The sequence below is a fragment of the Chroicocephalus ridibundus genome, chromosome 8, assembly GCF_963924245.1.
Source record: "Chroicocephalus ridibundus chromosome 8, bChrRid1.1, whole genome shotgun sequence".
Classification (NCBI taxonomy): Eukaryota; Metazoa; Chordata; class Aves; order Charadriiformes; family Laridae; genus Chroicocephalus; species Chroicocephalus ridibundus.
The window spans coordinates 24,302,310-24,321,099 of NC_086291.1; the positions used below are offsets into that span (position 1 = coordinate 24,302,310).

At 38.8% G+C, this 18,790-nt stretch overlaps 1 protein-coding gene across 1 annotated transcript; it reads right to left on the reverse strand.

The window, feature by feature from the left end:
* Positions 1–3,533: 3,533 nt before the first annotated feature.
* On the reverse strand, positions 3,534–11,733 carry HENMT1 (HEN methyltransferase 1). Its single transcript, XM_063344343.1, has 6 exons — positions 11,617–11,733; positions 10,029–10,141; positions 8,811–8,945; positions 8,224–8,406; positions 6,393–6,570; positions 3,534–4,460 (listed from the first exon to the last, which is right to left on the reverse strand). The coding sequence occupies exons 1-6, from the start codon at positions 11,731–11,733 to the stop codon at positions 4,050–4,052; spliced, it is 1,137 nt and encodes a 378-aa protein (XP_063200413.1). The 3' UTR covers positions 3,534–4,049.
* Between the last annotated feature and the right edge of the window lie 7,057 nt (positions 11,734–18,790).

The window sequence follows — 18,790 nt, forward strand, 5'->3', positions numbered from 1 at the left end:
ACCAAGGCAAAACCATTGTTGTGGTATGGGAAAAGATTCTTCCTTTACTACTACAGAAAAAAAGAAGAAAAAAAAAAGCAGAGATATGAAGTACCAGAACTTTAAGTGCTGTCATTGAACACTTAAGTGCATTTTGTGGACCTTCTGACATGGGAAGACAACACAATAGAGACAAAGATTAGAATGGTAAAAAATGACTTTCTATAATTCTTGAGGCAAAACAAGTAGTTCTGCCTTCTGCCTGTTCTTGCCTGCTCTCCTCTTCCCACCTGTGGCACCACTACAAGTTTCTGTGACAGGTAAGTTGATTGAATTCCCTGTATGGACTCTCAGCAGGATCTACCAATAAGAAGGGGAAAGGCAAAAAAATTTGTTAACATTTCTGTGGGACAGGTTATTTTCATTTTGTTTCTTCCTTGTTAAAAAATAGAAAAACTAAAAAAACCTAAAAACTAGTAACATTTTTTTTATTTATGTGAAGGAAAATATCTAAGCACATGCTAGCAAAGCTTTGCCTAGGTTCAGAGCTGGATGCACTACCTTTCCAATCACAAAACTGATTGTAAGAGTACAAGTACTCTTGTACAGATTGTACAAGTGCCTTGTAAAGAAGGCACTAGCTGTGGGGTATTTTGTTTTTGTCTTCTATCTACTGATGTTTCCCCAGTATCCTCATTTGAGTATATGCTAGTGTCAGTGCATTTTATTTTGGGGATGGTCCCAGTGAACTGCTTGCATACAAGCCTGCATTAAAACGTGTTTTGTTTTGTGAATGAGGAAGAAAGTGCAAAGAACTTTTGTATAACAATTTTTCTGTCATTTCAGAAGCCCCTTCCTATGTTTCTTCTACTCCATTTAAATAGAAAAACAAAAAAGTCCCACCAACTAACCATTACAAGTTACATATAACCCAGCTGTAACTGAATGGTCTAAATATCATTTATCAATGTAATGATAACAAGTATGGAATAAAGCCTAATACCATGGAAACCCATGTAAGACAGGACTGAAACACATCAGAAGTTTATTAGCCGAGAGATCTATTTGTTTGAGAAATCTCTGTGGAGACAGACAATTAACTCCTATGGCTCTCACAATTAGGCAATTGTTTTTTATTTATTTTAATAAGTGAGGGGATAGTTTTAGAATTTATTTTACCACTTCCTCACTTTATTATTCATTTAAAACATGGATCAGAAAACATTCTGTTCAGCTATTCTGACCATAATCAATCCCTACTAACTTGCTCAATAGCTATCAAATTATTTCCCTTTTATTCAGGATACTGCACTGTTTTGTTTTTTTTTTTGTTTTGTGGTGGGGTTTTTTTAATCTACTTTATTTGGATTTTACAGTTTTGAACAACCTAAGGTTGATCTGTTTTGAGATGTGTGCCATCTCCTGGTCAGTGATATTACCACAAGTCTAAAACATTTCATCATCATAAACTTCCTTTCAGCATCCTGATTTGAGACATTGGAATTGACCTTTGCCAAACTGCAAGTTTAAATGGGACACAATAAATACTCTGTTTATTCACTAATACTCATGACAGTTTACTCAAAAGACCAACCTGATAATGAAGAGCTGTGCACGGTGAATCCTGTGAGACGGTTTAACTGCTCCTGAAAAGACAGTTCATTCAGTAATTTAAAGAAAACCTTGATTAAAATTTATTTAAGCCAGTGGAAACCTGGACAGCTGGCACACAAAATAGTGTATCTTGTTCTAGTAAAAGCTAGCAGTCTCAATTAAAATGTATATATTTCAAATAGCACTTCAGTATATGATATATAATAGCATCTTCAGTTTCAGTGCACATATACTAAGGAACACTGTGAACCGACAGGTCCAAACATCTGTAGTTTGACTTCAGATTTTCCCCAAGAAAGGCAAGAGCAAGTACGTAAGAATTAATATTTGCCCTAGCTATCATTAAAAACTGAACCCCATTACGAAGAAGAGGGAGAGGATCCATGAACCCCTTAAAAGCTGGATGACAGTTTAGACCCCTTCACATCAGTCCACCAAGTATTTACGTTAACCATTTTCCAAATATAACTCCAAAGCCTTAAGGGTATAATATTTTGAGGAGTATTCATATACAGTCTTGTCTATTCACAAGACAGTCCCATACATAGGTGTCACCCAATACAAAATTCAAGGCAAATATTCCAGATCTGACAGGTCCTCCTTCTCTTCACTCTTCCTGATTTTAAAGTGATCATGCTATAAAGTACATTAATGATATAATGTTTCAAAAAGAAATGATACAGAAAGAAGTTCTGTGGTCCAAAAATCTTATAACTATAGTAAACAATATAGTGAACTGCAGAGATATTTTCTAATAACAAAACAACGTTATTCTCAAACAGCTATGCTTATTAGTGTCCAAAGAAAATCCACCAATTTTGAATTTTACATTAATTTTTACATACCAACTATGGCAAGTTCATATCACAATGTCAAAAAAAGTAAAAGCATTTAAATATAATATTAAGATGAATTTTAATTCTTAAATTATAAATATTGTGATAAATTATTAATAATCCATGTCTATTTGTTGTAGGAGGAAAAAAAAATCTCCCACAAAAGACAAAGCTTATCACAGAAGCATTTTTTAATCATTCAGTGTGACAGAGCAATGCAGATCATTCTTTTTTTCCTGAAACTCAACCTGTTATAGATTCTGTACCATTTCTGAATTCAGAGAATTACAGCTGCCTTTTCTCTTTATGTCTGATCTTTTACCTTAGTAATTTCAAGTGAATTACAAAAATTTAGACAGTAAAATGCAGTAATGACAGTAAAACCTTTTTAAGAAAGTCAGCCCTTACACAGAATTTTTGGTTTTCAGAAAGTTGTGAAACTTGCACATCTCACAAACATGAAGTCAGTTCTGATAATACAAGCTCATTTAAAGCTGCCAACAACATTGTGAAATGCACACACAATGACACTTTTTAACCATCTCTTTACTTAGAAGAAATACTCAAAAAAAATTTGTGTACACAAAGAAACTTGAAGAGAACTGCAGTGTTGCTTCAATAATCCTGTAAGAACAAGCCAATACTGTACGTCCTTCAAAATTCCTGTCTTCATAAGTCCATCATCTAATATTTGCTTACTGTGCGTTTATACATACAATTCATCTCTACTTCAGAAAAAGTCATCCTGCCCAAGCCAATAAGCTCTATTGTCTGTAACACCTCTGCTTTTCATTTTTCCTGAATGTGTCATGAAGACTTTTTGGACAACAGCTGCATGTGAAAAAAAACAAAGATTTTTTGCGGATATACTGAGACCAGTTTAACATTCACAATGACAAATTTTTTAATTATTTTTTTCAAAAACAGAATAGTCAAAGATACCAGTTTCAAATTAATTAAATTCAGCTTCTGGAAAGTTACAGTATGCAAGTTGTTTCCCAAGTAGCAGTCATCAAGAAACCAGATAAAACAATAGGGCTAGATCTCCCCCACCGCCGCCCCCTGACCTTTACACTCAACATCATAGCATTCTTCCCCAGCGTTGAATTTACTGACCCATAAGTGTCTGTGGCATATTTCAATTTATCTGGAACAGTATTTAGTTTTCACAAAAGCTGAGTTTGTGCTCATCTTGAAAAAGGCATCATAAATTTTATTCCCTTAAGAAAAAACTTGCCCTAAACCTACATCTGCCTCGTATTACTCAGCACAACGCCATAGTTCTGTGTTACCGTCTACTATCCTTAGAGCTAACAAAAGATTACCAAAAAGAATCTAGTCATGATAGCTACAATATGGTAATAGAAAACAAACAGAAATACTTAAATTTTTTCTTCACAGGAATTAATTCTTTCCTTTTAGCCCCTGATACTCTACGAGTTACTGCAACCTTTGTCAGAAGCATTCATCTCCACTAAACGAGAGAGGTGCTGATGGACAAATGCTGGAAGGTTTAGAAAAGATTTTGTGGTTCTAGTTAACATACAGAATACTCCATTTGACAGCCTCTAAAAAATACCTCAATTACTTTAACTGAACTTTGTATGAGGAATCTGTGATCTAATTCTCTTCATTTTCATGTTCAGTGTTGAACATCACAGCAGAACCATCACTGCTCAGTGTGACCTTGCCAGCAATAAGCTCGCTTAACTTCTCAAAGGTACCACAAAGTCGATTCACTTTGGGAAAAGAAAAGATTGTTTTAAGAGGTATATAAATCACATTTCCATTGACAAATGGTTCCATGTTTTTTACAACGACCAGTTTTCCAAGATCTTCTGAAAAACAGTTCATCGAAGGTTGGAATTTGGATTTCCTCTCAGTAGGATCATCATTATACTCTTCATGTTCTGACATTAAACGGTCCATCAGACTTTGCTTAATGATTTGTGCTGTGAAAATAACTTCACTGACTACTGCATTCTGCAAGTACTTCTTGTCTTTAAGACTTGGATACACCGCTTTGAAGACCTTTAGAACATACAAGAACACACAAAATGTTTATCATTAACATAGGCTCAGATTTTAACGTTTGCTTGTTAGAAAGAGCTTCTAAAATGTGAACATAATTGATTCAATCCTGTTTTGCTTATTACTTTTAACTGTTTTCAAATAACAGAAAAACTAGACAATATGACTTGATTTTATGTACTACAGCCACAATGGCAAACAGATAAGTTAACAGAACTTAAAAAAAAAAAAAAAAAAAAAAAATCAGGCTTTTATCCACAAGCTATACTTGTAGATCTGGCAAGGAGAAGCCCCGCAATTCTTGAATACTTTTTAATCATTCTCTCACTTTCCACATTACTCATCATGAGGCTCTGGGGACTGTTCCAATGCTGCATAGATTCTAAACTACTTCTGAACTCTCGTCTGTAAACCAGGACTGCAGCTATGTCTTTTATACTGTTTCCAGAGTAAAACATTAACTATACTCTCACAGATGCACAGAACAGTAAAAAATAAATAGTGACATGAAAATCTGTGAACTTGTAGTGTGTTCTACACTGAGCTATATGCCAGGGCAATTAATGCAACTAGGCAGGCAATCTCATTCCCACTAGTTTACTAGGGAGGGCTTTATACCAACATACTACCAATGAAGTTCCACTGTCTATAACTATTTCTTCTTACTTTCTGGTTACATCTTGAAATGTTGATTTATTCCTGTAAATTAGTTACATAATAAAATAAAAATTAATTTGATAGTCCAGGTTTGATAAGAAACACGAGATATAACACTCTTGTTTAAACTTGAAAGATACTGATGTCAAAACTCCCTCCATAATGACCTTGTAACAGAAGATAACAAAAGCAATATCTAGTACCTGTCAGTCACCAAGACATATTTCTAAGTTTGTTGAACATAAAAGAGAACTTCATGATTCTATTAAGGGCGGTAGACGGCAGGTGAAATTTCAAATGTATAGGATATCCTTATAGCTTGGAAACTACAAAGGACACTGCCATAACATCACTTTACATTTCACTTCAGGTCAAAAGTCAATTGAAGATACATACATATCTTTAAACAAAGTGATATATTAGAATATGTTCACTGAAACAAATCATTTAAGGCCTCATAAGATTGAAAAAACCCAAAACCCAATATATTTCTCTTTTTGCATTATTACTTTATGTTATCTCTGAAAAAAGCATCCTTTGATTTATACCACATGGCACGTTTAGATGCATTTAGGCTTTGTCAGTGTGACACACTGCAACACACAGCAGAGTACTTTCCAAAAATATTTTCTGATGTTATCTAAAGTGAAAGCTATTTAGTGATAAAAACCAAAAATGTTTCATGTGCACCACCGGAGAACAGGGTACTTGGCAAGGTCCCATGTCGCAGCAAAAACCGGAACTGGCTACCTGAAAACACCAAGATTAGGGTGTAACATCAAATGCTACTGAGTAAGGCAAACCACACAGAACAGGTCCTGTCAATCCAGTTTCTGGGAAATGCCTTCCTTCTGATAATATATTTGACAAGACTATGCAGTTCTTCAAAACATACACTGTTATAAATGCTTTTTTATGCATCTGAAGAATCTGTGTCTGTGCCAAAAACCACATGATGAAAAAATGAATGATTAGAAGAACAATTATAAAAATAATGTCACAGTATACCTGGCAGAAAGGAGAATCTTCATTCCGAGGGTAACAATATGTTAAAATAAGAATGACTGCTATTTAGCAAATAACCTGAAAGTTAAAGGCCTTTATACAATTAGAAACGCAAATCACTGACTTAGACTCTTTTGACCTAATAATGTGTGTTAATTGGAGCTAAGACTGGATAGCAATAGTAGACCCACAGTAAGAACACCTTCATAGGCAGGTCATCGAAAACGTTACTCTTTTTTCATTCTCCTAAAGGAAGAAAATAATACTTACTGTTTTGTAAGCTGCTTTAGTGGGTTTCTCAGACTGAGCGGATTCACTGGCTTGAGGATATTTTCTAACAAACACGCCTATTTGGGTACAAAACCCAACATTCTCCATTCCTGTTGGTGGGTGTCCTACACCAGTAAATTCCACTGAATAATCATAGTGTCTAGCAGTCTCTAGAGCCCTAAGAAAGACAAATTATTCCAAATCATACTAAATATTCATCTTTTAATGTGATAAAGATACATCCTCTAACAGAAGCAAGACCCTAAGCCTGTGAATGCTTGAGAATAATTTCTCTAATACTCACATGCCTGAAGATAAGCACCATCAAAACTTGCTGAATCAGAGCTGTAACCCTATGCGTACCATAGTCTAAATCATTTAGTATCACTAATTTAGGCAACCAAACATTACTGTTAATTCTAAAATATCTGCATAGAATATGCATGTCCACAGTTGCTTACTCACTGCCTTAAACACATTGAAAGTGAGATAAAAACTACCAATTTTAGAGAACAAAATTATTTGAAAACCCATAAAAAAAACCCAAAAACGTACACACCCCAAAAGCAAGAGACCAGTTAAAAGAAAAAAAAAAGTGAGATTCGTTGTAAATTTAGGAAGAGTAGAGTCTGCCTAATCAAGGTTACAACAATGTACATGACATCTAAATGAAAACCAGTCTTGTAGTACTGTACATCAGCCATTGTAAAAAAAGTGATGGGGCAGGGAACTAAAATGGTACTACCTACCTGCATCATTCTCCATGAAAAAGTAGTAAATTAATATCTCATGTATTTTAGAGAATATTGCAATACTTACACTTCACAACACAAACGTAAAGACTTTCTCATGTTTGCAGCTGAAAAAATACCACTCCTTCACCGATATCACTATTTTTAATCCACATATATCCAAAAGTAGAATCCACATTTACTTTAAGGCATATAAATGGTCTCTAAGGTATTCATCCTTTAGCTAATAATGCAGACAGGTTTTAGTATCATTATTTAGGGAAAAATATACCCTTCAAGTTTTGCAAAACTGTATACTGCATACTTTTAAAGTCTATGGCAAAAACAACCTAATTTAAGGCACAAATTTTCCACAATACAATTTCTGACCAAGAGCTGGCTATTGAGGTATGGCATCCTTTACTGTACCATGTATTTTCTTCCACAACTGATCAACCGTTGAATGTTACCACAGGATATAAACCCCACTCACTCTTTATTTTGTTTTTATTATATCTACTGATATTAGAGTAAGATACATCACATGCAACCCTCTTGTGTACATACATTTTGCATGAAATCTTTCATTGTGCCACGATTCACTAAACTATCCTTAACTTTATTCAACGTGCTCTGCTGCTGTGATTATTTGATAAGTCTGCTTGCATACTCTTACAGAAAGGTCTGGACTAATTGAGTGCTTTGATTACACACCATATATAGTGAGCACATTTCTTAGGTTCTTATGTAGCATTTCTACAGCAGGATATTATTATGTTAAAAGGTTAATTAATTAATATTACACTTCAAAGGCATTAATTGTAATAAAGATATATAAAAAGGAAAGTAAAAGTTTTAAATATTTTTTGCAGAGCAGTTACAGTAAAACCAAGCCAACTTAACCACCATCATAAAATGCAAAACCCACAGAGCACGCTTAACTATTTATAACAGCAAAGAAATGTTTTAGCAAATCAGTAGGTGCGAAACTCCACTGACACCAAACCACATACACAAACCATTCTGAAAATGTACAGCTATTCCTTTCTCACATTACTGAACACTCAAAGCTGTTTGCATACGATGTTCAATAAACTTACCAGCTTTGAAATTGCGCTCTATTCCATTCAAATTTGTGGTCTGGATGCCTGAACAACATCACTCCTGGAAGCAAAGGGTTAAATTCAGAATTTGGAGTACTGATCACAACTATACTTGGAGACATGAAACCAAACACCACTTCAGGAAACTTCTTTAGTTCTGATTGTTCCAGATGCTCTATTCTGTAAAGGATAAATTTTTGTATGTCTTTGAAATGTAGTAAGGTGTTTTTAATCTTCTTAACAAGTGAAAAAAAAAACCCCCAAACTCGTATCTATACCTTGTAATTTTAAGCCTAGCTCTGCAATATTAGCACTGGCACTGTGGCTGAGTGGCAGCTTAGAGGTTTTTGTCTGAGAACATTTCCTCTTGCATTTTGTACTTTTTCATCAATATCCTTTTTCCACCATAAGTTAGCACCACTTGAATTTCTTAGTATGGTTAATTTAAGCACAAGTTAGAAGATGTCATGTTCTGCTACTCTTCCACTTGAAAGGTTTGCTTGAGTCTGTTTAGAGTACAGACAAGATTCCAAACTGAACCCTAATGAACTTGTAAAAATGTAGTATGTTGGCCTAATACTCACAGTTCAATACATGTTACCAAGTCAAAACCAAGCATGCAAGGATCTTTATGGGCAACTGAACCATGATGCAAGGTAACAGTTAGGGACCTTTCAGCCGGTTGCAAATAATCACCAGGAAGAGGAGACAACCTATGCCTACAAAAGCATTAAAAACATGATGTCAGAGAAAGGAACTTAGGACGAGACAAATTGTGCATGTAACTAAACTAGCTAACACCCTAAACAGATATCTTGTAAATCTCAAAAAGGTTAACTATTTTACAGGGATTTTAAAAAAATTTAAAGAATTCTAATACAAACACTTTTTATGACTATCAACAATAGGACAGGAAGAGCAGAGGAGCTAATCCAGCAGTTGTTCTTCATGTTTACAAAAATTTCCACTATACTCTCAAGCCACTTGCAAAGCCACTTGTAAATTCTAATAGTAGCTCAACTCTAGAAATGCAGTAAGTCTGGCTTAGGCACGCTTTACAGAGTTTTGGGGGAAGTTATTTGGCAAGCATATTAACCTTTTTTTTCAAATAAAATAGACTGAGAACTAAAATATATGTGCAAATTTCATTCTGAAATACTGCATCAGACAAAACACACAATAAACATTAAATATAATAACAGGCTACTTCTTGAGAAAGAAGAAGTGATAATGTCAGCATCTAAATCCTACATATTCATTGAAACCATATTAATCAGCTTCCGAGAGAGAAACTTTGGTGTTCCTCAGCAGACTGACCCACGCTTCAAAGATCATATAAACTTCACATTTTAGAGCCTTCTAAGCCAGATACAAAACATTCCCATTTCAAAAAGATTAACAAGAAAAAGTCCCCACCACGGTGATAAAAAGGGAGTTACGTGCACATTTCAAAAAGATCAGATTTGCATACAACAGTAATGTCATGTATGGCATAAACAGATACTACTAATACAATATGTTAATACCTTTACAAACAGCATATTTCTCAGATGTACACACCTTCAGGGCCATTCCATGACTTGGACCTTTGCTACATTAGCTGATGTTAAGGGCATCTGCAGTGCAGTAATGCCCAGACACAGGTGCAGCGTAACTAAATAACAACAATGGATAGCTCTTCATTTGCCTAGCTGGTATTTCTGCATTTACCTTCATTTTGAAATTCTTGACAAGAAATGACGTAACATGCCATTAGGTCAAGCCAAATACAAACCTTAAATTAACACAACGCAAGAGCTTACATTTTCTCTTTCATTACACTTGCACAGATATCTAGCCCAGCTAACACTTCAACGCAACTGCAGAATTTCAGCATCCAGAGAAGAGTACAGTCAGCACAACCTAAATCTGCCACCTGTAAATTAGATATTAACTATGTGTAAATGTTGCATATTTCCAAGTAATTTCAGAGACTTTCATAAAATAAAAATTCCATGTTTATGTCAAAATAACATTTTAATGATAAAATAAAGCATTTCACAATCATAACTAAAATTTACAGTTGCAAGCAAGGTAGACACGGATTTGAAAATTCTTTTAAAAAATAAATACCAAGACCCTACAAGATGTTTTAAATGGATTAACCTGTAAGGTATGATTTTTAAGTATTAAAGCTGCAGCAATTTTCACATTCACCACTGCTTTTCACTGGCCTACTCTCCATCCAAAACACCGATAATAGGCTCACCAGCAGCGAGGTTAGCAGGAAAGGATCTGCATAAAACAAATTCCAGGCTCAGTCTAACGTTTACATGGGGAAGGCTGGGGATATTCAGACCACAAAGTCAAATATATAATAGATATTCTTTCCTGTAAGCTTGAAAGGTAGTTGAGTACACAACTGCTGTTCTTTCTCAGGCTAAGCCAAGGCTGAAGCATGCTGCTCAGTACTCAGTGTGAAAATCCTGAATTGCTCCTCTTCAGCTTACCTACACCCTGTGAGTAAACAGAAAGTTTACACCCACCCACTCCCATTTCACATCCTAAATCAGGAAATTCAAACCTTTAAATACAGATGCCAATACTCCTGAATATATTCTATTTAAAAGCAGATTATAGTGCCATAACCTCGTAGATGGATTAGATTTTTATTAGCTACCAGAAGTATGATTATATGAGTGCACTGCAGGTGCATTTCTCATTGATTTTTTGCATGGTCCCTAAAACATTAACATCAGAGTTAAACACTGAAGACAGACGTACTTCTCAACTTTTTACATTGTGGAAGGAGGTGCTGGGAGGCAGGACATATCAGAAGAGAGCAAACACCATAAAACATTACTTAAATTATTTAACTTTTCGAGATGAGTACCAAAACAAGAGCCCTGGTATATTGGGGGAGTCAGGGGGGAGGAGGAAACAGGAGGGGGTGAAGACCTTGGGAAAGAAGAGGGGAGTTAGCTGCGCATACTCCCACACTCTTAATGTCACTTCTCATCTGAGAACATCCATATGAATGATGAGGTAAACCTGATGCCATACACGGAACTAACAGTTCTAGAAAGCAAAACCAAACTATGATGAAAGCAGCTTGAACCAAAATTCCTCAGCATTAAATTAAAACCAGAATGCCACCTACTCTCTAAAACAGGCTAAGGCATTTTTCTCGTTTAGATTTTCCCCTCTTCACATCAATTAATTACATGCACCCCAGAAAAACACAACATGATCATCAACTGTCTGCTAAGGCAATTCAGTTTTAACAATAGCTCGTCCACTACTGGTGTTTGGTAATTAGGTCAGCAGGTTATCTAGGCATTTCCTGTCTTCCTGAGATTCCTAATGTTAACTTTTTTACATTTATAATGTAAAAAGACAAAACATACCAACCTTCTTAGGTTTGTATTTCCCCACTAAATCTTTAATGAACTGGTAGCGTTGTTTGTATAAAGGAGGTGTAAATTTAATAATTCCTGTAAACCGTTCTTCTTGAAAGTTCTCATCCATAATATTTTGCTAATGCTAAAGTAAAAAAGTTAACTCTTATTTTCTGAAGTACTTTGTAATACATCCAATTACACAGTTTGCTGTTTTCAGTGGCGTTCAATTCACAATTAAGCAGGGGTAGACTTGATCCCAGTTCTATTCAGAGAATGATAAAAAAACAGGAATTAGGAAAATTAGACACTAGCTGCTCCCTCCACACATACTGATGTAAATAGCCTTTTTATAAACAATTATAAATCATACACAAACATAAAAAAGCAAGTTTCATAATTTGTCACTCTCCATCCAGCACACCTACAGTGTTCACACAAATACAACATATTTAGTGTTCCTTAGCTTCTCTACAAGTGCGGAAAAATAAATAACTTCTCACTCAGGTGCCTGCTTTCTTGTCTTTCATCTATCATTTGTTTTATCTTACAATTCTGATTCGTATTTGCATATGCATGGCTCAATACAATGTAACAACTAGCAGGAAATATCTTAATAATTACTCTGTTGTGCAAGAGTGGTTCTGCTAGGCCTTAACTTTAGATTTACTATGAGCTAAACCTTGTTATTAGCGCCTGCATTTTATAAGCAATCCAACATAATTCAACATGGCATAAGAATCATGACCATTACTGCGTTTCCAACTCTCCCACCTTTTATTAAAAGCTACATTTTAGCACACATACATATTTAACAAGAAATATCCTCAGTAAACCTAAGAATATGCCCCTAATGAATTATGGATGAACTCCATGGGAGCCATGTAAGCGAAGGGAGATTTTCTGGAGCCATCCTCGCAGGCCGCAGCCACAGCCCAGGGCTCACGAGCAGGTCTAACAGGCACCAGGTGTGGGCTGAGCTGCTGGCAACTTCACCGCCCACATAAGGTCTTTTATACATAAGTATAAACACGTGTTTTTAAATATATATAATGTACAAAACCAGTAAATGGGCTCGGCGTTCAGGCCAGTTATTTGCCTCCTCAGGAGCAAAGGCAACCTGCTAGAATCCCCTCACCAGAAACCGGCAGAGAAGCCAGCCCCCAGGCACCCACCTTCACCTCCCCACACACTCTCAGCCCTCCCCAGGCTCCGCACCAGCCAGCCCGCGGCCGCCTCAGCCCTCGCCTCCCCGGCCGGGGCCGCCTCAGCCCCGCAGCGCCATCCCGGCCCCGGCCCGCTCCCAGGGGCTGCTCCTCCCTCTCCGCGGGCCCGCGAGGGGCATGGCGGAGCGACGGCATATTTCGACAGCCATCTCGCTGGTCTCCTGCCCCAGCCATCTCCCTGCCCTTTCCCCCGGGCTCCCCCCTCCATCTTCTCTCCCTCACGCCGACCGACCGCCTCCCTTGGCCCTGCAGCGCCGCTGCTGGAGGCGGGAAGGGCGCGCGGCGCCGCCGGAGGCGGGAACTCGAGCGGGCGGCCCAGCCTGGCCCGGAATGCCCCGTCCTCTGCCAGTGGCAGCCTCCCTCTGGGTAATTAAAAGGTGATTGGGGGGTGTCCCTAATTTTTACACTAAACCCGCAAAATGCTGTTACTCTGCGTGCTACTTCTTTTAGGTCCTGCGTGACTCGGTGCAGCTCCTGGTGCTACTGCAGTGGTGGTGACGTGCAGTGAAAGAGCTCTGCCAGGGGGAGTGAGGTGGAGACTACAAAAAATAAAATCAATATCTTTTGCAGGATTTCATGAAGTATTTTCCACATTGGGGCAAGGTTTGTCTCTCAAAGAGCAGGCAGCTGTGTGGATGCACTGTGAAAGTAAAAAAGAAAACATGGCTCCAGATTTCTTGTTACTTTTTCGGTTCAGGAGTATGTAAAGCATTTTGCTAATCACAGGGTGGGGCTGCTACATGAAAAGGGTAGGGTGGCTTGTATGTCCGGGACCTAAAAAAAGGAAGGATGATTGCGGTGGCAGTGTGAGTAAAGAAGATTTGTTAACTAAATTAGACTACAGTGCAGTGCTTTTTGTTTTCAGAAAATACTAGACATTTATATGCTGATATTTGCCTGTGATGGCTTAAACTTGTGTCTTGGTGTGGTGGGTTGACCCTGGCTGGATGCCAGGTGCCCACTAAAGCCGCTCTATCACTCCTCTCCTCAGCTAGGCAGGGGAGAGAAAATATAACGAAAGGCTCGTGAGTCAAGATAAGGACAGGGAGATCCCTCAGCAGTTACCATCACTGGCAAAACAGACTCAACTTGGGGAAAACTAATTACCCATTCAGAGTAGGGTAATGAGAAATAAAACCCAAATCTTAAAACACCTTCCCACACTCCTCCCTTCTTTCTGGGTTTAACTTCACTCCCAGTTTCTCTACCTTCTCCCTCTGAATGGCACAGGGGAATGGAAACAGGAGTTGTCAGTTCATCACATGTTGTTTCTGCAGCTCCTTCCTCCTCAGGGGGAGGACTCCTCACATGCTCCAGTGTAGGGTCTCTCCCACAGGAGACAGTCGTCCATGAACTTCTCCAACATGAGTCCTTCCCATGGGGTGCAGTCCTTCAGGAACAGACTGCTCCAGCAGGGGTCCCCCACAGGGTTGCAAGTCCTGCCAGCAAACCTGCTCCAGCATGGGCTCCTCTCTCCACAGGTCCTGCCAAAGAACCTGCTCCAGCACAGGCTTCCCACGGGTCACAGCCTCCTTCAGGCATCTGCCTGCTCTAGTGTAGGGTGCTCCATGGGTTGCAGGTGGATATCTGCTCTTCTGTTAACCTCCATGGGCTGCAGGGGACAGCCTGCCTCGCCATGGTATCTCTGCTCGGGAGCCTGGAACACATCCTCCCCCTCCTTCTTCACTGACCTTGGTGTCTACAGAGTTGTTTCTCTCACATATTCTCACTCCTCTCTTCAGATGCAGTTCTGCAGGGTTCTCCCCCGCCACTATCTTCTTAAATATGTTATCCCAGAGGTGCTACCACTGTTGCTGATGGTCTCGGCCTTGGCCTGCAGTAGGTCCATCTTGGAGCCGGATGGCATTGGCTCTATCAGACATGGGGGAAGCTTCTAGCAGCTTCTCACAGAAGCCATCCCTGTAGTCCCCCCTGCTACCAAAATGTTGCCATACAAACACAATACACTTGGATAACATTTTAAGTTTTGCAGGATGTGGCCTAGACAGAGCATATGTAGTTAGCAGCAGATTAGCTCTGTTGTTTACTCAGTAGCTAGGAAATGTGTGTAAGCTGCTTGCAAACTGGCAATCCAGGCATTTTTTCAGATATTTCAAGTTACTGGAATGGTTCCATTCTGTTCTGTTGGAGCTTCTTTGTTTTTCAGATTTTGCAATACGATAGTAATTAGCTTTTCTTTATATTCAATTTGGTTTATGAGTAGTAGAAATAGGGAGCTGTCTGTACAATTTTACAAATATTTTTCTTCCATTATAACAGCTGAAGTGCTGACAACCGTGTATGCTAGGAAGGAAGCCTGAGAGTTTGGATTGCAAACAGGTTTTAAATAAGTGTTGTATTATTATCAATCTCGATTTATATAGGAAATTTATTTTAAAGTATATATAAAACCTGATCAATTATTTTTGTAGGATATTTTCCCCAATGAGATTTAAAGACCTGCATAATCCAATTTGGCCATGCTTAGAAACTATCCTTGTATAGGGAATAATTCCCACTAAATCCCTATGACTAGTCTAGTAAATTGATTTTTACTTTTTAATTAGGCTTTTTAGAAAAGAAAATACACTGTAATTGAAATAAGGGTATGAATACCTTGTGCAAGAAAAAAAAGATAGATTGGAGGCTCTTTGTTTTATGACTCAATTGCTGGTTTTGGCTGTTGAGTCATTATTTAACCTTGAACTATCATTTACTACCTATGTCTCAATTAGACAATCTATAAACTGTGCATAATTTTTTTTTTTTACCTCAGAGAGATATTGTAAAGTTTATAAATAGAAGTCTTTCACATCCACATCCTGGCTTAAAATGATATAGATTCTGTTATCCTGTAAAATTCTACTCATAATTCAGTATGACATTCTTAGGAATAAAAAAACATGTAGGTAAGAACAGTAATAAAGTTATAGTATACAGTAAAAGTAAATTCACATCACACATTGTGAAATCACACAATTTCCTTATATTTTGTGAGACTTCACCCCAAAATGTACCACTGCAAGTGAAACTTTCAGAATTATCGGATGTTTACTTCTCCATTATCAAACAATATAACAGAAGTATCTTTTTGGATTGTTCCACGTTAGGTGGTGAAATTGGATTGGAGATCCAATCTTTTGAAGATTGGCAGCATGAAAGAGATGGAGAGCGCAGTTTTAAGATGGATGATCTGCTTTGACTCCAGGGTGTCTGATCTTTTTCTTGCTAGAAAAAAAGTTTTGAAAAACTCTTCTGATTATTCCTCATTACATCAAATAATTTTTTTACAGTATTCTCTTACTAACTAACTAACTAACTAAAAAATCCATTTATTTAGTCTGTCTGAAGTTTTGGGTTGTTTTTTTTTCCTTATGCAGTGGTAGATCTATTTAACATTCTCAAGGACTCATAGAATAATTTATGTTGGAAGGGATGAGAAAAAAAACCGTATGCAGTTCCTGTACTTTCCCTCTAAAGTTGCATATAATTAAACGTGATAGCAAAAGAAATCTAACGCAGCACTGCTGCCATAAGACACTAGTCCACACTGATATTTGACAGGAAAATATGTGCAGCAATACTGCTTGATCTATAATTCAAGAGCTAACAACCATTCCTCTCAAACCAGATTCGGAGGGTGTTTGGTGACTAAGTACCAGTATCTTTCTCCTCAGCTTCAAGTAACAGATTAAGGCCTGTTTGAGGAAAGTAAGAGTTAATCTGTGTGAATGAGAAGTGAGGCTAGGCTCTTACATACAGATGACCATACATTTTTATAATTATATATCGTTCCTTGCAGTTTGCAAGTGAAAATCACCTCCTGGGGTTTTTTTTGGTGGGTTTGCTGGTTTTGGTTTGGGGTTTTTTTTTGCCTTGGCTCTATTCTGTATAAAGACCAGCTGGGATGCCTGAGGGAAGAAAATCTAATTTGGAGCAGAAGGATTTACAGGTTGCAGCTATGTCAAAGGTTTCAGCATCACCACCAAAGAGGGACTGCGTAAGTACAAAAATGCTATCTTATACAGAGGAAAAATATTCAGGTTTGGAACATATTGACTAAATATTTCAAGAGGAAAAGATAAACGCATGAAAATAAAACTTGGTTAACATAAATAGTAACAGAAATATAGGCTATCTTGATTATACAAGAAAAATTAAGGAAGTGCTGAAAGAGTCAAGGGTACCCTAAACAACAACAAAACACCCTATTAAGCTTCAAAATAAGTTACCACTCTAGCTAACTGTCTCCAGAAGAAGCTTACTCCACTGCTGTAAGGACACTTTCTTAGAATTAATTTTGTGCTTAGTTAATTTCGTATGAGATTGTTAAATGGATAATTACTGCATCAAGACAGTAGAGTCCCGTGAAAAGTAATGAAGGTTTTGTGAACATCTTTGGAAATTAGCCAAGATGGGAAGAGGAGGCTGAAGTTATTCCTAGAAAAAGGGAGTGAAAAGCCCAGATAGCACAACAGGCAGCTTAGAGAAACTGTTAACTGCCAGGGCCTCGATAAGAACACTTTTCTGCTAGAGTAGGAGCTCTACGGAATGTTAAAGGGACAGAGTAACAAAGATAAATTACTGTTTCTCAGGTTTTCAATGTGTGATGAAGAGTGAGGATCTTCTAATGTTACTTCCATCACTATTTATCTCCTCGTTTTTAAATTCAAAATCTGAATTAGTTTTAAATAGCACACATATAGAGATGCTATTTCCATGGATGCTTCCATACCAACTTGGACCTGTTTCCTGACACACTGAGCAACGCGGAGCCCTTCTCTGTGCATACAACTGAATGTGGTTTGTCCCACTGTGCCCAGTCTGCGGTCATTTTGGTTATTTTTTTTGCACAGTCATTTCATGTTCAGAATCTTTTGGAATTCCTTTAAGTCGTGATTCAGTCTACCCTTTTGTACTTCAGGTTAAAGTCTGACACCAAAGTACAGAACTAGGGTTTTTTTTTTTGCTTTTGCAAAAAAGCATGTAACTCAAAACCTGTTGGAAACCTTTGAATAACGAGTTAAACGTAACCGGAAAATTCAAGTTAAATTCATCCAGCGGATATATTTTAGGCAAAACTGTAGGGCTTTATCTTTTCCCCATTTCCTGTTAGCATTTAAATGTAGACAGCTACTTTCTTAAATCCAGCTGTTTGTTTTCAAATGCATTAACCCTGTTCTGATTGTTCCACGTCCATATGTAGCATTACTAGTTTCAGGAGGTGTTTGGCTGGCATTTAGCAGCAGGGAATAGTTATTGTTTTCTCAGTGTGCGACACGCCTCTGGGACACCGCTCAGCCGCTGCCAGGCCCCGGCCAGAGGAGTGGGACCCATAACTGGCATTGTTCCCGAGCAGGCAGGCTCCCATGTCCCCTGCCCGAGCAGCCATCCATCCATCCATCCATCCGTCCATCCTCCTTCCCCCGAGGTTCCGGAGCACTCAGTGACTCTTCCCGTTGTTTCCTGGCTTCCCCTCAGTGCAGAGGCAGAGCAGGCAGACACTGCTCCCTCCCCTGCTCCTGCTGTGCCCTGGCCCTGTCAACAACGACGAGGGCGACCCATGGGGCCAACTTCCAAGCCCGCCAAACCGCTGGTCTAGCCAGCGTCTCCCGTTACGGTGTCAGTCGCTGGCCCCGGCCGGGCTCTCCCTGCCCGCAGGGCCCGCGGCCTGACCGTCGGGGCCGAGGTGAGGTGAGGTGAGCCTCGGGCTCAGGGCAGCTGTATGTGGCTCAGGGGCGAGAGGGGCGATCTGGCGGCGGGGCGGCGGCCGCCTGCCCGGCCCTGCGAGGCAGCCGGCTGAGGGGAGGAGGATGGGAGGCAGGAAGGGGGAATCGCGCAGCGGGAAGCGGCCGAGCCCCACGAGGAGGGGGCGCCCCGGCCTCTTCCCCCCGCCTCGCCCGCCCCCGCCTCGCGCTGCCGCGCTCCCCCGCCGGGATTGGTCGGCGCGGGCCCCGGAAG

Coding starts and splice junctions, on each gene's coding strand:
- HENMT1 (XM_063344343.1), bottom strand. CDS start 11,733: ATGGATGAGAACTTTCAAGAAGAACGGTTTACAGGAATTATTAAATTT. Junction 8,946..10,028: donor AGTGTAATGAAAGAGAAAAT/GTAAGCTCTTGC, acceptor ATGCTTTTGTAG/GCATAGGTTGTCTCCTCTTC. Junction 6,571..8,223: donor AGAGCGCAATTTCAAAGCTG/GTAAGTTTATTG, acceptor TGTCTTTCTTAG/GGCTCTAGAGACTGCTAGAC.